Source organism: Peromyscus leucopus, chromosome 4, assembly GCF_004664715.2.
Source record: "Peromyscus leucopus breed LL Stock chromosome 4, UCI_PerLeu_2.1, whole genome shotgun sequence".
NCBI classification, from domain to species: Eukaryota; Metazoa; Chordata; class Mammalia; order Rodentia; family Cricetidae; genus Peromyscus; species Peromyscus leucopus.
In genome coordinates this window covers 137,515,971-137,534,895 of record NC_051066.1, presented here as the reverse complement: position 1 = coordinate 137,534,895, position 18,925 = coordinate 137,515,971, and the positions used below count along the sequence as shown (strand labels likewise).

The following is an 18,925-nucleotide window of genomic DNA, read 5'->3' as shown; positions in this document are numbered from 1 at the left end:
TCTCAAAAAAACTTTATTTAAAAAAAAAAATTATGGTGTTCAGAATTTGAACCCAGGAAATTTGTAGAGGAAATAAACAGAACAGATTGGATAGGGAAAGATAAAAATTAGTTTCATCTTGAAAACACGGCAACTTTATTTTCTATATTTTTGTTTATGTAATCAGTTTACTGAGTATGATTCTGTTCTTTCACCAGGTAACTGGTTTTCATAATTAAATTAAAAATCAAACGATAGAGGAAAACCAGGGATTCAAATCATGTAGAAATGTTTTGGCAGAAATTTTACATTGCTGTAACATTAGGCAGCTCTGTTCTTGAGATGTGATGGTGGCATCTAGACAGACAACAGATGGAGGTGTAGGCTGTCTAGCAGCACTTGTACCAAGTGCATGCATACTGCTCTTGGAGTCTTGCTAGAACCAGAGTTATAGGGTAAAATTATGAATCTGAAAAGTAGCGAGGGTTTCCTTGAGTGTTCAAGGTATGCATGGCTTAGGTAGACTCCAGGCTGGAGATAATGCATGAATCATCCTGGCTGCTTTCCTTAGCATCATGATTCAGAAACTAAAAGTTTCCTTGTTTCCCTTCATCTTTCTCCCCTTCATGAGGACACTGACTTGAAATTTGTTTCCTTGATGTTCTGAGGTCTTCTCTTGTCTAAATAGTGGGTTCATTCTTATGTTTTCACTTTTCTCATATGAGGAAAAACAGGGCATGTTGGTTTCCCATCTGTCACTGAACTGTGCTGTTTCTCAAGTCTACTGGTACAATTCAGTAGCCATGGTGTAAAGCTCTACTTTGGTTTGTGTCATCCTTAGGGAAACCCCCTTTCAGGAGTCTTCAAGTTCCATGTCGTCATCACAACATTTGAGATGATCCTGGCAGATTGCCCAGAGCTGAAGAAGATTCACTGGAGCTGTGTGATAATTGATGAGGCCCACAGATTGAAGAACAGGAACTGCAAACTTCTGGAGGGGTTAAAGCTCATGGCCCTGGTGAGAACTAGTTAGCTTTTTACATAAATAAACATGAATTCCTTCTATTCCAAGTGGAAGGAGCGTTCCATGGCCTTCTGCACATCATTTTTGCCACAGATTGATTCCCAGAAGGACCTAGAAAGTGCTAAAATTTCATGAAATTTGTAACTTGGAAATAGGAAGTGTTTGCAGTTTGTTTCTGGGTTCCTGAATGAACTGATACTAGAGATGATAGTCTTAACACAACTGCCTCGGAACGGGTAGGCAGGCACCTGATGATTCTGAGTGAACGAATGGCTGCTCTAGTTACCATGAAATTGCTGCTGGAATCATTGATGTGAAAGGAGAGTTGATCTGTTAATGACTACTCCTTTGCAGCATTAGCACTCTATCTTTTCATTAAAGATTTGACTCCAAATTGAGCACAAAATGCCCTGGCTATTTTTCACCACAGACATGTACTATTTCTGTGGCTCCAACATGGTTTACAATCTGTTTTTAATTTTTATAGGAACACAAAGTGCTGCTCACAGGAACACCCTTGCAAAACTCTGTGGAAGAGCTCTTTAGTTTGCTCAACTTTCTGGAGCCCTCTCAGTTTCCTTCAGAGACTGCTTTCTTAGAGGAGTTTGGCGATCTCAAAACAGAAGAACAGGTAACTGGGGGCCTGAAGGATTGAGACAACAGGGTGCTTCCCTTCCCATTAAGGAAAAAGCAAGTCATTATGGGGACAGGATCTTTTAAAGTTCCTACTCTCTTATAAAATGAGCATTGCCTCCTTTGTTTTGTATATTTGTTTGTTTATGTTGAGGAAGGCAGCTAAAAATTAGCAATTCTTATTGCCAATAAGAATTATTTGGCCTCCTGCTTCACTGAATGTCGTTGTACATTCAGTGGCGTTGTTTGTAGCTCTGGCCTCAGGAGCATGGTGTTGTCTTCTGCTTCCCTCATTCCTTCATCTTTCTGCTCCGTAATCTGCCCCGTGGTTCCAGGGCCACTCTTCTTGGTTACACTTTACACATGTGAGGGGGAAAAGACAGTCAGTCACATATGTGGAGTAACTGATAATTCTAATTTTGTCCTGATTACCTGGAGTTTTTTAACTTTTGAAAATCTAGTACAGTCTAGTTTATTGGACACAATTTAAAACAATATTAATATTCATCTTTTGTTGATAGAAATCTCTACTGGGAATTTAAAAAATAGACAAGTTTAAATGCTGTAAGAGGAACAAATAACAGAGTTGGGAATGTAAAAGGAAAGATGATACCTGTTAAGAATCTGGAGTGACAAGGGAGAGGGTACAGTTGAAGAGGTTTTGAGGGTGAGTTTCCAGCGGTGAAGAAAAGAGTGACTACATGGGAAGAGGCTCAGACTACTCAGAACCATGAGAGTCACACAGTAGTGACAGGTCATCTGCTTGGGCGAAACAGGATGGCTGGAGTTCACAGTTAAAGCAGAAGAGTTTCAGTTACATTGTTGGAAGATCTTGAAATGGAGGTTGAAGAGCAAGAACATAACAGAGGAGTCTTACAAGGCTTTTATTTTAAGAAAGACATAGTTCTGCTAATTGATCTAGCAACAGTGCAAAAGTGTGTTGGTGTGGAGAATTTGGGAACCAAAAAAGTTTAAGACTACCACTCACTGATGTGAATACACTCTGGTTCCAATCTGTTGCTTTTACTTGTCATGCAATTCAGACTTTGAAAACAGTGAAAAACATCACATGTAATTCTCCTCCTCTGCATTTCAATATCTGTTGATCCTTCAAAAGCCACCTCCAACCCATTCTCCATTTTTGGACCATTGGAAATGCATCCTCTTCTCCCATTGCACTTAATTTGTGGTATGCATTTTTTCTTCTTCCTAGACAATGATCTCCTTGAGGACAAGGCCCACATCTTCTTCAAAGTTGTGTTTGTTGTATTGACCAGCAAAGTGTCTGGCATATAGTATACTCTAAATGATTCAGGTATGAACCAAGTGAAGGGCAAAAGCTGAACTCAGCATGTGGCAGATTGACATTTGTCCCTACCTTTAACAATTAGCTAGCACTGTTCTTCTCTGTAGGCTCTTACATAGTAATTCTTTACCCATTTGGGGGAACAACATTCCTAAATGTCTTTGGATAGTAAAATAAGGTCTAAAAAATGTTAGGTTTAAAATTGGTATTAGAAAAAAAAATACATTAGCCATCTGGTTTATTTTGTATTTTTTAATTATATTTTTTGAATTGACACAAAAATTGGATATGTATTTTGTATACAATAGGTTTTGAAGTCTGTATACATAGTAGAATAGTTGAATCAAGCTACTTAATCTATGCAGTACATGATCATCTTTTTTTTTTTTTTTGTGGTGAAAACACTCAAAATCCACTCTCACAGCAGTCCTCAAGAATACATTGTTATTAAAGTTGCCATGTTGTACAATAGTTCTCTGACTTTGTTCTATCTAACTAAAATTGTATGACCTTTGACCAACATCTCCCAAAACTACTCTCTGGTAATCATCATTCTGCTTATTTTATAAAGAAGAAATGTTTTATTTTAAAATACAATACATATAGGTTCTCAAAAGTGTCTATTTCCAACATAAAGCATGTTCATCATCGTCTATAACCTGTTTCAGTAAGTATCTGTCCTTAACCTTCCCACAAGTGGTGCTATGTTTCTTCAGGAAGCAGTGTTGCTGCAGATGCTGCCCCTTTCAGAAACATTGAACAGCCAGCCCTTTCTGACTTTAAAACTTAATTTCCTTTGAGCTCTCATGTCCTTATTTTATTTTCTCATCAGGTTGATTTTACTGGTATCACACACTCAGGTTCCTTGACCTTGAATCACCTACACTGTCATTGTCTTCCTGGAAGAGGGAATGGGTTTTGTTGGTGCAGTCTAGTGAGTGGGATCTTTGTGTAGGTGTGGTCTCTTAGACACATTGCCAGATTATAGCAAAGAACACTGCCAGGCTTGAAATGGACCAAATAGGACAGCTCCCGTGATGTTACTATACAGCATTAATTCTTCACACACTCCTACTTCTAAATACAAATACTGCTACTGTTACTTAAAAGGCATAGGATAACTCCATTTCAAACTGCCTCTAGTTCTTACTTCTGTCCTTTTCAGCATCTCAGTCTTCTTTCTTAGTGTATCACTTGTACCTTCTAATTATACAAAGTATTTTTCATATAACTTCTGTGAGTGTGTGTGTGTGTGTGTGTGTGTGTGTGTGTGTGTGTTAGAAAAAAAGCAAGAATGCTTTGTTTCCTCCATCTAGAGAATAGGTACTGTCTTCCTTCTCTCCCTTTTTATCTTAAGAGGTTGCTGCAAAGGTTCTTGATAATTGTTGAATTGAAACCAAATCCCTTTTTCCTTCAGATATTATTATAAGCTCCCCATTTTATATCATTTTTATGATTCAATACCATGATGACATTGAAGAGGTTATAGTGAATGTTGAGATACCATAGTGATCATTTAGTCTAGACTGAGGCAAATAAATGGCTATCCTTTTCCTGAACAGGTAAAGAAATTGCAGTCTATCCTAAAACCAATGATGCTTCGGCGCCTGAAAGATGATGTGGAAAAGAACCTTGCTCCCAAGCAAGAGACCATCATTGAAGTAGAACTGACCAATATCCAGAAAAAGTACTACCGTGCCATCCTGGAGAAAAACTTTTCTTTCCTGACCAAAGGTGCAAATCAGCACAACATGCCCAATCTTATCAATACTATGATGGAGCTGAGAAAATGCTGTAACCACCCCTACCTGATCAATGGTGAGTCAGGGCAACAGGGAACCGTAACTCAGGACAGGCATGGGTCTCTGCTGAAAGCCAGTGATCAGCAAAGGTTTTATGTGCTAAGTGCTCTTTATACACTGGCCCAGTGGTTCTCAACCTTCCTAATGCTGTGACCCTTTGTAGTTCCTCATGTTGTGGTGCCCTCCAACCATAAAATTATTTTGTTGCTACTTCATAACTAATTATGCTATTGTGAATTGTAATGTAAATATCTAATGTGCAGAATATCTGATATGCAACCCCAAAAGAGTTATGACTCACAGGTTGAGAACCACTTCACTAGAGCTTAATATTTTTGTCTTTTTACACAGTATAGAACAGGATCAGAGAGAATGATGGATCTGCCTGAATAATATAGTAACTTCTGCCAGCTCTGCTTCTTCAGGGCTTCTGTAGACCTGCTTGGCAGAGAGTGGGCATTAGCCATCAGTTCGCTGCCTTGTAACCCATAATTTAACCCAGACTTCCCATCTGAGAAGAGAGAAATGTGTTACTTAGTTGAATCAATGATGATGCAGCAGTGAGATGAAAAGTTTACATATAAGTTCAGTCATATTAGTCACTCCGGCTAATTGGAGAAGGGGTGTGTTTGTGTGTGTGTCGGTCTGTCTCTGTGTATGTGTGTGCCAGAGGTCAACATAGGTATCTTCCTCAGTCACTCTGCACCTTATTTTTGAGACAGGGTCTTTTATTGACCCAAGAATTCACCAATTCAGCTAGACTGGCTGTCTAGGAAGCCCCAAGTATCCTCCTTTCTCTACTTCCTCCCCTATGCTGGGATCACAGGCATCTGCTACCATACCTATCTTTTTATGTGGTACTTAGGATTGAACTTAGGTCTTACCAACTGAGCCATCTCTATAGACCAGGGTTTGGGTATTTTTGCTTTGGTTTTGGAGTTTTTTTTTTTTTTTTTTTAAAGGTAGTGAAACTTTTTAAGGAATTCTGGTAGTAGTGAGACTTGGATTCTTTTCTCGATAATTTTGCAATAATAAGAAGTATGGAAGTCTTTTGCCAACTCAGGATAATTTTCTTTACCTGAGTAAATTGGGTTAGAATAGAATGACATCTGAGACTTTGAATTTCCTAGAGGAAGTTCTTAGGAAAGCAAGGCAGCCACCATCCTGTGTCAGCAAACTAACTGCTAAGGGTACAGACCCAGAATATGACTGTTGGTCCAGTAGTTAGGATTTCTTTTATTTCCCCAGAATCTACCAAAGAACAGCTTTTAATTACATCTTATTCAAGCATAGTTTTGCTCATTCTTTTTCAGGAGCAGAGGAAAAAATTCTGGAAGATTTCCGGAAAGCCCATAGCTCTGACACCTCAGACTTCCAGCTGCAGGCTATGATCCAGGCGGCTGGAAAGCTGGTGCTGATCGACAAGCTGCTCCCCAAGCTAATTGCAGGTGGCCACAAAGTGCTCATCTTCTCTCAGATGGTGCGCTGTCTCGACATCCTGGAAGATTATCTCATTCAGAGAAGGTGAGACCTTCATCAGCACTCTCACCCAGCACTATAGGCAATGCATTTCTTCAATATCGACAACAACAAAACATTCACCACTAGAGAAAAGGAATGTCTTTTTAAAGATTGACTAAAGTCCATTGTTTAACAGGTAGTCTCAAGTTTAACTGTCTGGAATAAATAAATTCATAACTTTTATGATGTGGAGTTACTGTTTCAATTAAGAAAAATCCCACACTTGTTTATATTTGCTTTAGTTGGAAGAAATAGAATTGCAGTAGCATTGGGAAAGGCTAAGAAAATGATGTAGTGACGTTCTTGTTGTCTAATACGATAGACGTGCATCCTTGAAGGCATCATGTCCTTAAGTATCTGAAGTACTTAAGCCAACAGCTCTGAAATTCTTTATTGTTTGTCCACTCAGGGGCTCTCTAAGCCTTTGTGACACTAACTGTGGCACCCAGCTCTTTATTCCTAGCCCTGTGATTTCTTGGCAAGACTCCCATGCTTATGCAAGTGAGAAGTCTGGTGTTGTGAGGATTATTTAGATTCTGTGCAGGAGCTGCCCTCACACTATCTTAGATTCTCTGTCGCTATGATATACCAGTGGTCAGAAGATGATGACAGATTTTTAAGAATGCAATTTTAAGGATAAACTTCGAAAGATCATAGGAGTTAGTAGCATTAACACTACACATCTCAAGTAGTTAAGTCGGAGAAGGTCTCAGCTGTCTTAGCAAATGTTCCCATTTTTGAAGATTCTGTTTGTCCTTATAAATTATATCACTTCACAGAAAAATACTGAAGGAAATGACAGATTTAACTGTAGACATGCTAACTTTTAATATTGCATAGATGATTCTAAGGAAAGTCTTCTGAGAACCATGGTACGAATTTACAGGAAAGACTTATGGAGACTGCTATTCTCTTGGAGGAAGCTGATGGGCCTAAACCTCTTGTTGAGATCTGTGTTACAGATATATAGTGGACAGAACAGCAGTCTAGTGACCCATGACCAATCCTGATGATTTCTTACTGAATTTTATACTAAAAGTGTTACGGGCTTATAGAGGTTATAAATGTGAGCACTCTAGCTCTTTGTTTTCTCGTGTGTGTGTGTGTGTGTGTGTGTGTGTGTGTGTGTGTTTCCAGCTGCTTATTGCTGGCAGACAAGAAAATTGTTCATTTCATTTCCCTTCAGGCTTTTTGAGATCAACAACTCTTGTGCCAAAAACATACCATCCCCACCCCTAGCCTTAGAGGTTTTTCCAGAGTGCCACTTGCTTCTTGTTGACATATGAATTTCTTAGAATTACAGCTTGATGATGAGCCACATTAATTCCTAGGGATCTCATTCAAAATACAGTTGTTACAGAGGGTTAATTGCTGAAGTTTAGTGTGGAAAATTTTATGGTATCTGCTTTCTTCATCCAAACTTATTAGCCTTCAAGGTTTTCTTTGTTCTTGAGTGTCCTTACTGCTCCAGCTGTCAGTTTGGTTTTGTCCTTATTTAATTTCATGCCAGACTCATACAGAAGTGCGGGCATAGCCAGAAGATCTGGCTCAGAAAGAAAGGGAGAATGGGGAGTGATTTAAGAGTTCAGATAAACTGGGCAGCAGTTGCGCAAACTTTTAATCCCTGCACTCAGGAGGCAGAGCCAGGTGGATCTCTGTGAGTTCGAGGCCAGCCTGGTCTACAGAGTGAGTTCCAGGACAGGCTCCAAAGCTACACAGAGAAACCCTGTCTCGAAAAACCAAAAGCAAAAAACAAACAAAGGAACAAAAAAGCAGAGCAGATAATCCATTCTTAGTTGTTTGTTCTTTGAGAGCACTCCTTCAGAACTGGACAAGTGACAGAGTGAGAACATTATCTCTGCTGTTCTGCACACATACCATTCTTAAAACTATTGTTGCATTATAGCTGCCAAAATGCCTTCTACTTTATGGAGACCACCGACCCTTGCCATGCCTCCCCAGGTGATGGCCAAGCTTTGTCATCCCTATTTGTTGATTTCTTCCTTCCCAAATGCTGTGCCAATTCCAACCTCACTATGCTCTGCAGGCCTCTGGCTCCTCTTTGATGCTCAAGGGTGTCTTGTCATAAGACCCCATTCTCTGTTCCTGTAGCATTGCTCGTTGACATAGAAGGCAAGGAAGCTATTGTTTAGTAGAATCCCAACCCTGTCTTCTCACTCTAAGTCTTGTGCTGCTTCTGCCCCATCGCACATAGCCTAGTAAAGATTGCGACATTGCTTCATCACACCATTTTGATACTTAGGTATGTTTTCTGGGTCTTCAGAGTCTACGGATGTTTTGCCTGCAAGCATGTCTGTGTGCTATGTGCATGACTGGTGCCCAAGGAGGTCTGAAGATGATGTCAGACACCCCAGAACTGAAGTTACAGATGGTTGTGAACCACCATGTAGGTGCTAAGAATCAAACCCGGGTCCTGTGCATGAGCAGCTAGTGCTCGAACCACTGAGCCCCCAGGCACAGTCTTTCTCAGAACGTTCTTAGTACTTTTTTCTACTTGACTATCAATTTTTTGTCAGCTTTGGTGTCAGAGTAACTTGTCCCTGTATATTCACTTGTTGTCACTGGAAACCATTGTCAGTGGAGTAAATAGGAAGGATATAAAAGGATACAGTAGAAATAAGATTGCTATTAAGCCTTACTGCTCTGTTATTTCATGGCATCCAACATAAATATACCTGTGTTTTGTTTTGTTTTCTGAATGGTCAGTAGCAATATGTCCCTTGAATGTCTTCATTTCCTGTTCTTTATCCTCTTTACCCCACCATGCTGTCCAGATCTTTCCTGTCTGTCAGCAGGTGCCATTGCACCTCACTCCATTGTCCTCTTGTTCTTTGTCTTCCTGTCCCTAGCACATCTTAGAAACCCTTTCTAAGATTGGCTGTACACATGGAGGTTTGCTCTGTGCCTCTAACATTTTGAGAAACTGACAGAGTGGAAATGGCCATTTCATAGTCCAGGTCTGACAGTGCAGGCTCCTTACCACTTCCTGTTACCCTGAGCACCAGGAAACTGAAGTGAACTCTGAGCTTCAGTTATGAGCACTGCTGACATCCCTAGTTGAGACTTAACATCTGCTTTTCTGCCAGGAAAATTGTAGGATGATATTCTCTGCAAGTAAAAGCTGGGAAATTCGTGAGAATAAGTTATTTGGACAACTTATTGGGGATCAATACTTTGTGATTTTTAAGTCTTGTAGTCATCCTTAATTTATGACTGGCTTTTTGTTTTGCTTTTTAATCGTTTCACAAGGAAGACATTTTCCAATGAATTTTAATCTGCTTTGCTTCTTCTGTAGGGGATGGGATTCCTTAAAGACTGTTGTCATATGAAGGATTTGAGACCATTGGGCAGTAGCTTCCTGATTGTTTGTTCTTTGAACCATGATTAACACCTGGGCTTTCATTCATTTGGGTCCCTCAGATACACCTATGAGCGAATTGATGGGCGAGTACGGGGAAACCTGCGCCAGGCAGCCATCGACCGGTTCTGTAAGCCAGATTCAGACCGCTTTGTCTTTCTTCTGTGCACCAGAGCAGGAGGCCTGGGGATCAATCTTACAGCTGCTGATACCTGCATCATATTTGATTCAGACTGGAACCCACAAAATGACTTGCAGGTAACCATTAGGATGTTTGCTCTTTATGTTAGCTGCCCTGACTCCCAGAATGTCATAACAAAGTTTGGCTTAGTTATAGGTTGTCTGCTATGCTTTGTGTTGTGGCATCGGCGTTTAGAGATTTGGCCAGGAAAAGAAGCTAAATGAAAAGTAGATGTTGACCCTTCCCATTATTCAGAGTAGTTTTCTCCGATTGGTTGAAATTCAGTGATGTTTCCCAGTGGTACCCTCCAAACACAGAATAGAACTACTATTATCAAACATGAGTACCTGGCATTTTTCCTTCAGTTTGTTTGATGTCACATGTCATTTGCAGTAAATGAACTAACAAAAATCAACAACAAAAAGTTGGGAAGGCTCCATAGTATGGCAGAGGGACAGGCGCTCTCACTGGGCTGTGTGCTCTCCATTGATGTTGGAGATTATATATATATCCAGTTTAGTGGCTTTGTAGAGTCTGTTTTCCTATTGCAACCAAACTAAGTCACATGTGACTTTACAAAGATTACTGCAAAAACATGTTAAGCATAGGAAACAGTGAATAGCTCAACAAGTAAAGGTGCTTGCCACCAGGCTGGACTACCTGAGTTTGATCCCTAGGACCCACATGGTTAAAAGAGGAAAACCAACTGCCTCAGTTTGTCCTTTGTCCTTTGACACATGTGGAGACATGTGTCTTTTATGCATACATGCATGCATGTGTGTACACATATACTGGCATGCACAGGCATACACACACTATACTTAATAAAAGCAAGCATAATGAGCAGTAAGAAAAGAGTAGTGCCTCTGTTTAGAGTTCATCAGTTCTGTTTCAAAATAAACTCAGTGGCAGCTACCAGATTATGCAGTGAGTCAGCCAAAAATACTCTAACTTCTCTGGAAAAAGTATAAGGGAATTGACTCACATCCATTATTATTCAGGATTAACCTCATCCTAATGTGTACTAAATCTTGGAGCATTTCCTAATACTAAGATTATTAGTATGCAGGGGTGGGAAGAGTGAATAAATGGCTCAAAATCTAATAGGTTGTTGATGGAAGAAGTTGGAGGCTACTATTTCCCTAGAGGGTGCAGCAAGGGAGGGGATGCAGGAGAGGGCGTTAAACTGGGGGCAGGGCTTCTTTTCTACCCACCCACTTCCACAAAGTCATGCTACTTTGTTCTTTTCATTTAATGAGTCTCTTTGTAATCTTTTATGTGACAGAAACAATCTACCAGGTGAAAGCCAATGCTTTAAATATTAAATTGATAAAGTTGGCTAAGATGTAGGAGAAATACCATGATAAATTACCACAAAGTAAATTGTGTGGCACTATGTGGCTTCAAAGAAAACTGGTGATTATAAGTAATTTGTTGTCAGCTCTTTGTCCTGGCAAAGGGATGTTAGAATCAAAGATGGGTTGCTAAATATGGTAAATAGTTTTTGAAGAAGTAATATATTCAACATTGAAGTTAAGAGGCAAAAGCTAGTATTTGATCTATCAAGAACTAATTTGGAGTTAGGGATGTGGGTCAATGGGAGAGCACTTGCCTAGCATGTGCAGAGCCCTGAGTTCAGTTCCCTGCAGCTAAAAATAAAGATTTAAAACAAGGAAATTAGGAAAATATTACCTTTATGCCTGCCATCTATTTATTTAATAGTTTTATTTGAATACAGCACATTCCCATGTTTATTATCTTTGGTCAACTTCATGTTACAGTGGCGGCTATAAATAATTTGGCAACAGAAACCCCAAAGCCACAAAATATTTAGGATCAGGCACTTTGCCAATGTTCACAAACCCTAGACAGATCGCTTCATAAGCCCTTGGCAGCCATGAAGTTCTGGGCTCCTTTACAAAGCTTATTCAACATTAAATTGATTGTAGGGCAAAATGTCAAGGAGAACAATAGTATGAGAAACCAAAAATGAGTAGTCAGTTTTGACATTCCTACAGGAATTTCCACAAGGCAAATTGGAAGCATAAAGCCAGAGGCACAAATTTTGGAATCATCTCACTTCTCCTAATGGAGTACAATCGTTGACAATTGAATAGGTAAAACACCAAGAAAAGCAAAAAGTGGGAATGCCAAACCTAGTGGAGAGGTGAAATAATGTAAGATTATTGATTTATGTGTGTTGCAACCAAAGGAAGTGGGTTGAACTGTCCAGAATTAGATCTGTGAAGAGAGAAGACACTTCGGAATGGCTGTGTTTAATATGTGCTGCTGGGGAGTTAGAAGAAGATAAAGAATATTAGTGAAGTCCATGCTGAAGTGAGAGAGTTTGAAGTTTTTTAGTGTGCTTCAGTTTGTGAGCTTCCTCGAACACTCAGCTTAAATGAAGAAACGAAGACCAACACTACAGATGATCCAAGGTGGCAGTTTGCAGGCCAGAACATCACAAAACAAGGAGTGAGGGAATCTGATAATGACAGCCCAGGTCAGGGTCAGAGTTTTAAGTTTCTGGCTCTTGGTCCTCCAGACTAGCTTCTCTGTTTCTGATCCACCTATTTCTGTTTTATTGGTTATTATAAATGTTTCATAATTTGGTGGGATTTTTTCTCTTTTTGATATGTCATGAAACTAGCTTTAAAAAACAAAACACAGAAGAGCTGGGTGGTGGTGATACACACCTTTAATCCCAGCACTCAGGAGGCAGAGCCAGGCAGATCTCTGTGAGCTCGAGGCCAGCCTGGTCTACAGATCGAGAACCAGGACAGGTACCAAAAACTACACAAAAAAACCCTGTCTCAAAAAACCAAACCAAAACAAACAAAAAGAAGGCGGAGGAGGAGGAGGAGGAGGAGGAGGAGAAAGGTATAGGGTAGATCAAAGGCAAGGAATTGGATATATAATTATTGGGAAGTGATTGATGGATTTGTAAAGACAATAATGATATATGTACAGGGACAGTTCAAGTTCTAAGTCTCTGAGTCTAGAGATGAAACAAGGTTCTCCTGCATGCTTGATGGACTGGAGTCTACCTACAGAATGGTGCACTCCAAATATGCACAAATACACTTCCATTCCTTATAATGTTTCCTCTTGCACACGGGTGCTTAGTGCAAAGCAGAGGAGAATCTGGAGACTCAGACCTTCAAACCACCTTATAATTGTCAAGACTGTAGCTGAATCACCTGTGAAGATGGGTAAAATGAGAGATCTTAACACTAATGAAAAACTACTAGATCATTCCCAAGTACTACTCTTGTTCCATACATTTTGTTTATATATATATATATATATATATATATATATATATATATATATATATACACACATGCACTAATATTTTTAATAAATGAATCATCAATTCCTCGAGGTTATTGCCTTTGGAAAATAGGTTTAGTCATAAGCATTTATCTAGGAATGGGTTGAGGTATACCGTCTATACTGTCTGATACAAATATCAAACCATGGAAATGAGAACCCACTTTGAACCGTGTTTTAACCTCTATCATAGTGAAATTTTAGCAGAGCTCCAGAGATCTCAGTTCATTTGAAAGAAATGTGAGTTCACTGTGGTCTCAATCAATATGGCACTATCTGGACCAATCCATAGTTGTTTCTAGTCAGGACACACCAGGAAGCTGTCATTGAAGAGATAATCGATTTCTTAACTGATCCCTGTAGGGCCTTGAAAGCAAGCATGATTATAGGAAGACTGAACTCTGCCAAAGTACACCTGAGTCTGAACTAGGGAGTTTTGCTAATGAAACAAATACAAGATGGTCATCATAAAGAATTTATTTAGACTCAGTTCCAAAGGTTACAGCCCATGGTCAGTTAGCCCTGTTGTCTTCAGGCCTGCAGGAGGACAACACATCATGGTGTCAGGCTCCTGGTGGAGCAGCCTGTTCAACTCATAGTAGCTAAGAAGCAGAGAATCAATAGCTGGTCCCAATATCCCCTTCAAGGACATCTCCTCCCCAATGTAATCCTCTCCTGCTAGGACTCATTTCTCATAATTTTCTCTAGTACTAAGCACATTTTCAAGGCAAGTCTCTGGACACATTAGCTTCTGTGGTTAGAGAACAGAGCTCCACTCTCTAGAAAATGAGTTGAGCATCAGAAAATAGTCCTGTTTCCTTTTAGGCTTTTCATTGTTACTGTGAGTCCATTCTGCCGCCCTCTGATTGTTTTCCAGAAAGGGAGAGGTGATTTGGTTGGTGTGGTTTTTGGTTTTGGTTTTGGTTTGTGAGGCAAGTCTCACTACATAGCCTAGACTGGCATGGAACTCAGATCTTCCTGCTCTGCCTTTTAAGTCCTGTGCCACTGTGCCTGGCTAGGGATAGTTTTTCATTTAGATTTTCATAAGACATTGTTATTGAATATCATCTGTTATTTCCTTTATCAGGTTGGTCTGATTTGCCCAGTAAATCATATCCTGCTCCCATTCCCTGATTGGAATCAGTTCAAAAATAGATAAAAGTGAACAATAGAGGATCAAAACATTAGTTCAAAAAGTTTGAAGGCACTTAGATACTAGCTAGATGCATGGTCAAAATTAGGCTCAGTAACTCCTGCATGTGCACATCCTCATGTCTTGGCTAAACTTGCCCACTCAAGTCAATTGGCAGCCATCAGTAGAGTGGAAGGTGCCCTGGTAAGCCTGCTAGTGGCAGAGACTAATTCTGTGTTCAGAGACAGGCACGGGCCTCCAGTACTTCAGCAGCAACAGCAGCAGCAAGCGTTGTCTAGGTTCCCTGTAACACAAAAGCTTAAGAAATGCCAATGGGAACAACAGCATAAGAAGGAAGCAGAGAAATGAAAACTTGGTTTCTTCTTTGGAAGCAAGTCTTGGCAGAGGTGGAGAAGAACCTCTTAGGAGTGACAGTACAGTATCATACTCTTCACAGATACTACAATCACCTTCCTTGTTGCTGCTCCTCAACAACCTTCCCCAGTTTGAAGAGAGTTCAGGTTAGCAGTGGTGGACAGCACAGTTCAAGGACCTTCCCATGTCTTAATTTCCCTGAAGGCATAGTTGAGAAACCATAGAAGCAGATGTTCTGGCTAGGGGCACAGCATTGACTAATGCAGCTGGTATGTGTCTGTGGGAGTTTGGAGGAAGGAAAGGAAATCCATACTTCAAAGATAGCCCCCTTTGTCACCATCAGTAGAACTTCAGGAGCCCTCCACGCTACTCCAGGGAAGGAGGGAGACTGGTTCCTCCCAATGCTGTTATGTAAATAGTCAGTGAATAGATGTTGAACTGTAGGATATACCAGACATTAGCTGAAGAACTAGAGATACCAACGAACTAAACTAGTTGCCCTTCTCATACAGGGTTCATTCTGAGAGATGGGAAATGTTAAATAAGGAAATATAAGATAATCACGTATGGTAACATGTATTATAAAGAAAATTAGGATGAGGGGATAAATATGATGATGTAAGTTGGGCGCCCTGGTTTAGGTAGAATGGTCTAAAAAGAATTCTTTTAAGATGGTGTTATTTGAGCCTAGATGTTAAGGAAGCATGTTACAGAAAGCAAACAGAATGACTGTGTAGAGTAGGAATGAGCATACATGGTACCAGTGGGACAGGAAGTTCCCATACTGTAGTTCCAAATAAAGTTTGTCAGGTTTTCTTTCCTCTTTTTCATTCTCTTTATGCTGCCCCAAAAGTACTCTTCCTATTGTAAAAATGTATTACTCCTTCCTATTCTCGGGCGGGCACTCCACTGACTTAGCCTGCATGTTTATTGAGCTGGAGACACTGCTAGGACCGAGGAAAACAAAAGTGATAAAGTAAGTCATGCAAGAAATGCAATGGGAAGATCCACTGACTTTTTACCCCCAGGAATAAATCTTGAGCTAGGAAATGCAGATTCAACAGAGACCTGCAAATATAAAGGAAAAGCAGCTTCCTAGTCTTCCCGGTCCCTAATGTGTAGATAGCCCTCATTGCTTCTTCTCACAAGTAAGCAAGCTGTGGATACAGACTCCCAAAGACTTAGGAGAAAATGACAGTGCCTCAATGTAATACCCAGGTTGGAAAATGGGTCTGGAAATTCAACAGTGTGCTGTGGTTGAATTAGTTATAAGTTTGTGAGTTGTGAACTAAGACTGTGAGTTGTTTTTTAACCTGTGGTTGTGTAAGTTTTCATTAAGGAACAAGTATAATTTAAAGTATTAAGGAAAATGTGCTTTTAAAATGTAATAGAACTGCTGACCTGGGTGGGGGGCAAAAGGAAAAAACATCCTTGTGTCTGGGTTTTTATTGGGGATTTTTAAGTCCCCAATTTTTAAGTAAGACAGGATCTTACTCAAACTCAATCCTCCTGCCTCAGCTAACTGAGTACTGGGATTATAGGTGTGAGCTACCATACCTGACTGGTTTTTGTTTGTTTTGTTTCTGTACCATCCAATTCATTTTTACACAGTTGTAAAAGGCATAGTGTAAGTTTTCGCTGACCTCTGTACTTGAGATTGGCAATAGTAAACTGAGAGCAGAATGAGTTTATAACCGGTCACTGCTAGGTGGCAGCTCTACCCTGTTGTTTGCATTGAAAACACTGTGACCTGTGGCTGTTTTATTTTTTGAAAACATTTCATCTGGCCTTTGTCCACTTCAGATGGATCAAAAAGAACAAATTGTGAGTCTACAAATCATGCAGAGCATCAAAGCTCTGTGATTTCCTGTAGCTAGAGTTTTCCTGCCTTGCCCACAGTCAGGACAAATCTTTGTCACCCGCCAGTCCCACAGCCGCTCAGACCCAACCAAGTAAACACAGAGACTTATATTGCATACAAACTATATGGCCGTGGCAGGCTTCTTGCTAACTTTTCTTATATCTTAAAGTAACCCATTTCTAGAAATCTATACCTTGCCACGTGGCTCGTGGCTTACCAGCATCTTCACATGCTTCTTGTGCTGGCTGCATCTGGCAGGCAGTCCTTCTGCCTTCCTGTCCTTTTATTTCTCCTCTCTGTTAGTCCCGCCTATCCTTCCTGCCTAGCCACAGCCGATCAGGTTTTATTTATTAACCAATCAGAACAACTTGACATACAGACCATCCCCCAGCACAGCCAAGTGCAGACCATCTCAAACACCTGCACTCAGGCCCATGGTCCTAATCATCCTCTATACGGACCTGCTGGGTAACGCCACAAAGAACCCAAGAAGGGCTCCCACAGGACATACAAAACATCCCACAGCAATTTCCCTCCCCCCAGGTGTGAAAGATTTTAGCATCCCTACCCAACTGTGTCTCCTAAGGCTCCCACTCTGTACCCTTGCTGATACATCTCATTGGGCCTTACTTCTGTTGCTGTCCTGCTCTGAGTGTTTCTCTACCTTTCTTTTGTACATGTGAGTTCTGATTAGAAAAATACTTTAAGATTTGATCATATCATGACCTGTCTGTCTGTCTGTCTCTCAGATTTGTTTTTACTTTATTATGGTGTTTACCTGTGTGTATGCCTATGAATGACAAGTCCCTTAAATGTGACAAGAGCTACTTACCCTGCTGTCATTTCAGGTAAATTGTCTTGGGAGAGAGAGCATTGTTTGTCTGCTGATATCATTTAGCTGCTTGTTTTTCTTGGTTAACAAGAAGCCCAGAATGAGGAGTCTGGAACAATCTTCATTGTGGTCAGAGACCCATGTTCCTTCTTTCTTTTTGTCCTATAAACCCCTATGTTTATGATTAATATTATCTTGGTCTCAACCTAAGGCAGGAAAAAGAAGACAGTCAAGTGTGGTGTGTTTGCATAGGCTCGCAAAACTCCTATAGATGACTCTAGACTGTTCCATATCCTGGTTGGGTTGGACAGCCTCACCACTGCTGAGAATGAGCATGTGCCTTTAGTTGAGTACATTTCTGCCCTGTATAAAAGTTGGATTCTAGGCATGAATAAGAAAGGGAATGTGTGTGCTACAAAAGTACGTAGTATGTCTGTTACATTCCTCTTGCAGACCTTTGTCTAGAATACTTACTCAATTTTCTTTTGTAGTTACCTTCAAACCCATATAGCCAGAAAAAAAATAGCGTCAGTGTTTAATTACCACTAGAAGGCGGTGTTACTTACCTTCTAGATCAGGAGTTCTCAAGCTGTGGGTCACAGATCATCTAAGACTATCAGAAAACACAGATATTTACATTGCAATTCATAACAGTAACAAAATTACAGTTAGGAAATAGCATTGAAAATAATTTCATGGTTGGGCTCTACAACATGAGAACTGTATTAAAGGGTCACAGCATTAGGAGGGTTGAGAACCATTGTGTCCTAAAAGCCATATTATTCACCTTAATCACTTTATTTTTTAAGTTAACTTCCATTCTATTTATTTATTGGGGTGAGGGAAGTGCACCACAGCAGGGATGTGCACCACAGTGGAGGTCAGAGGACACTTGTGGGAGTTGGTTCTCTCCTGTGGGACCCTGAAAGTCATCAGGCATGGTGCCAGGTGCCTTTGCCCACTGAGCCATCTTGCCAGCCCATTGATCATTGTTTTTTTTTTTTTTTTTTTTTTTGGTTTTTCGAGACAGGGTTTCTCTGTGTAGCTTTGCGCCTTTCCTGGAGCTCACTTGGTAGCCCAGGCTGGCCTCGAACTCACAGAGATCCGCCTGGCTCTGCCTCCCGAGTGCTGGGATTAAAGGCGTGCGCCACCAACGCCCGGCGATCATTGTTTTTATCTGCCAGAGTTATCCATCGAATCTCCCAGTCTAGCAAAACAAAGATTTGCTATCACTAAATATACTGAACGATGGAACAGCAAAAATCAAACCAATTCAGTTATCTGTCATTAGAAAACTGAATAAATTGTAGTATACTTAACTTTGAACAAAGAATAGGGAATATCTGTATAGACTGCTATGGAATCTATCTCAATATATTGTTGAATAAAAAAATAAAAGAGAAAATATATGTGTATATGTTAGCATTTATTTATTTATTGGGGGAGTACAACAGGATCTCACTGTGTTCACTTTGCCTGACCTGGAACTCAGTATGTAGATTAGGCTGGTCTTAAATGCTAGCATTTATTTTTAATGGGTTAGTTCTGTCTGTCTCTCCCTCTCCCT

The 18,925-nt window shown here is 40.3% G+C and overlaps 1 protein-coding gene across 3 annotated transcripts in view; it reads left to right on the top strand.

Moving 5' to 3' along the window:
* The window catches only part of Chd6 (chromodomain helicase DNA binding protein 6), a 130,263-nt gene that overhangs the window by 55,571 nt on the left and 55,767 nt on the right, over positions 1-18,925 (top strand). For all 3 annotated transcript variants that reach the window (XM_028868398.2, XM_028868396.2, XM_028868397.2), the window contains exons 12-16: positions 821-997; positions 1,491-1,634; positions 4,505-4,760; positions 6,058-6,268; positions 9,707-9,902. In XM_028868398.2, coding sequence (XP_028724231.1) covers positions 821-997; positions 1,491-1,634; positions 4,505-4,760; positions 6,058-6,268; positions 9,707-9,902 — 984 coding nt within the window. The remainder of the gene's footprint in view (positions 1-820; positions 998-1,490; positions 1,635-4,504; positions 4,761-6,057; positions 6,269-9,706; positions 9,903-18,925) is intronic.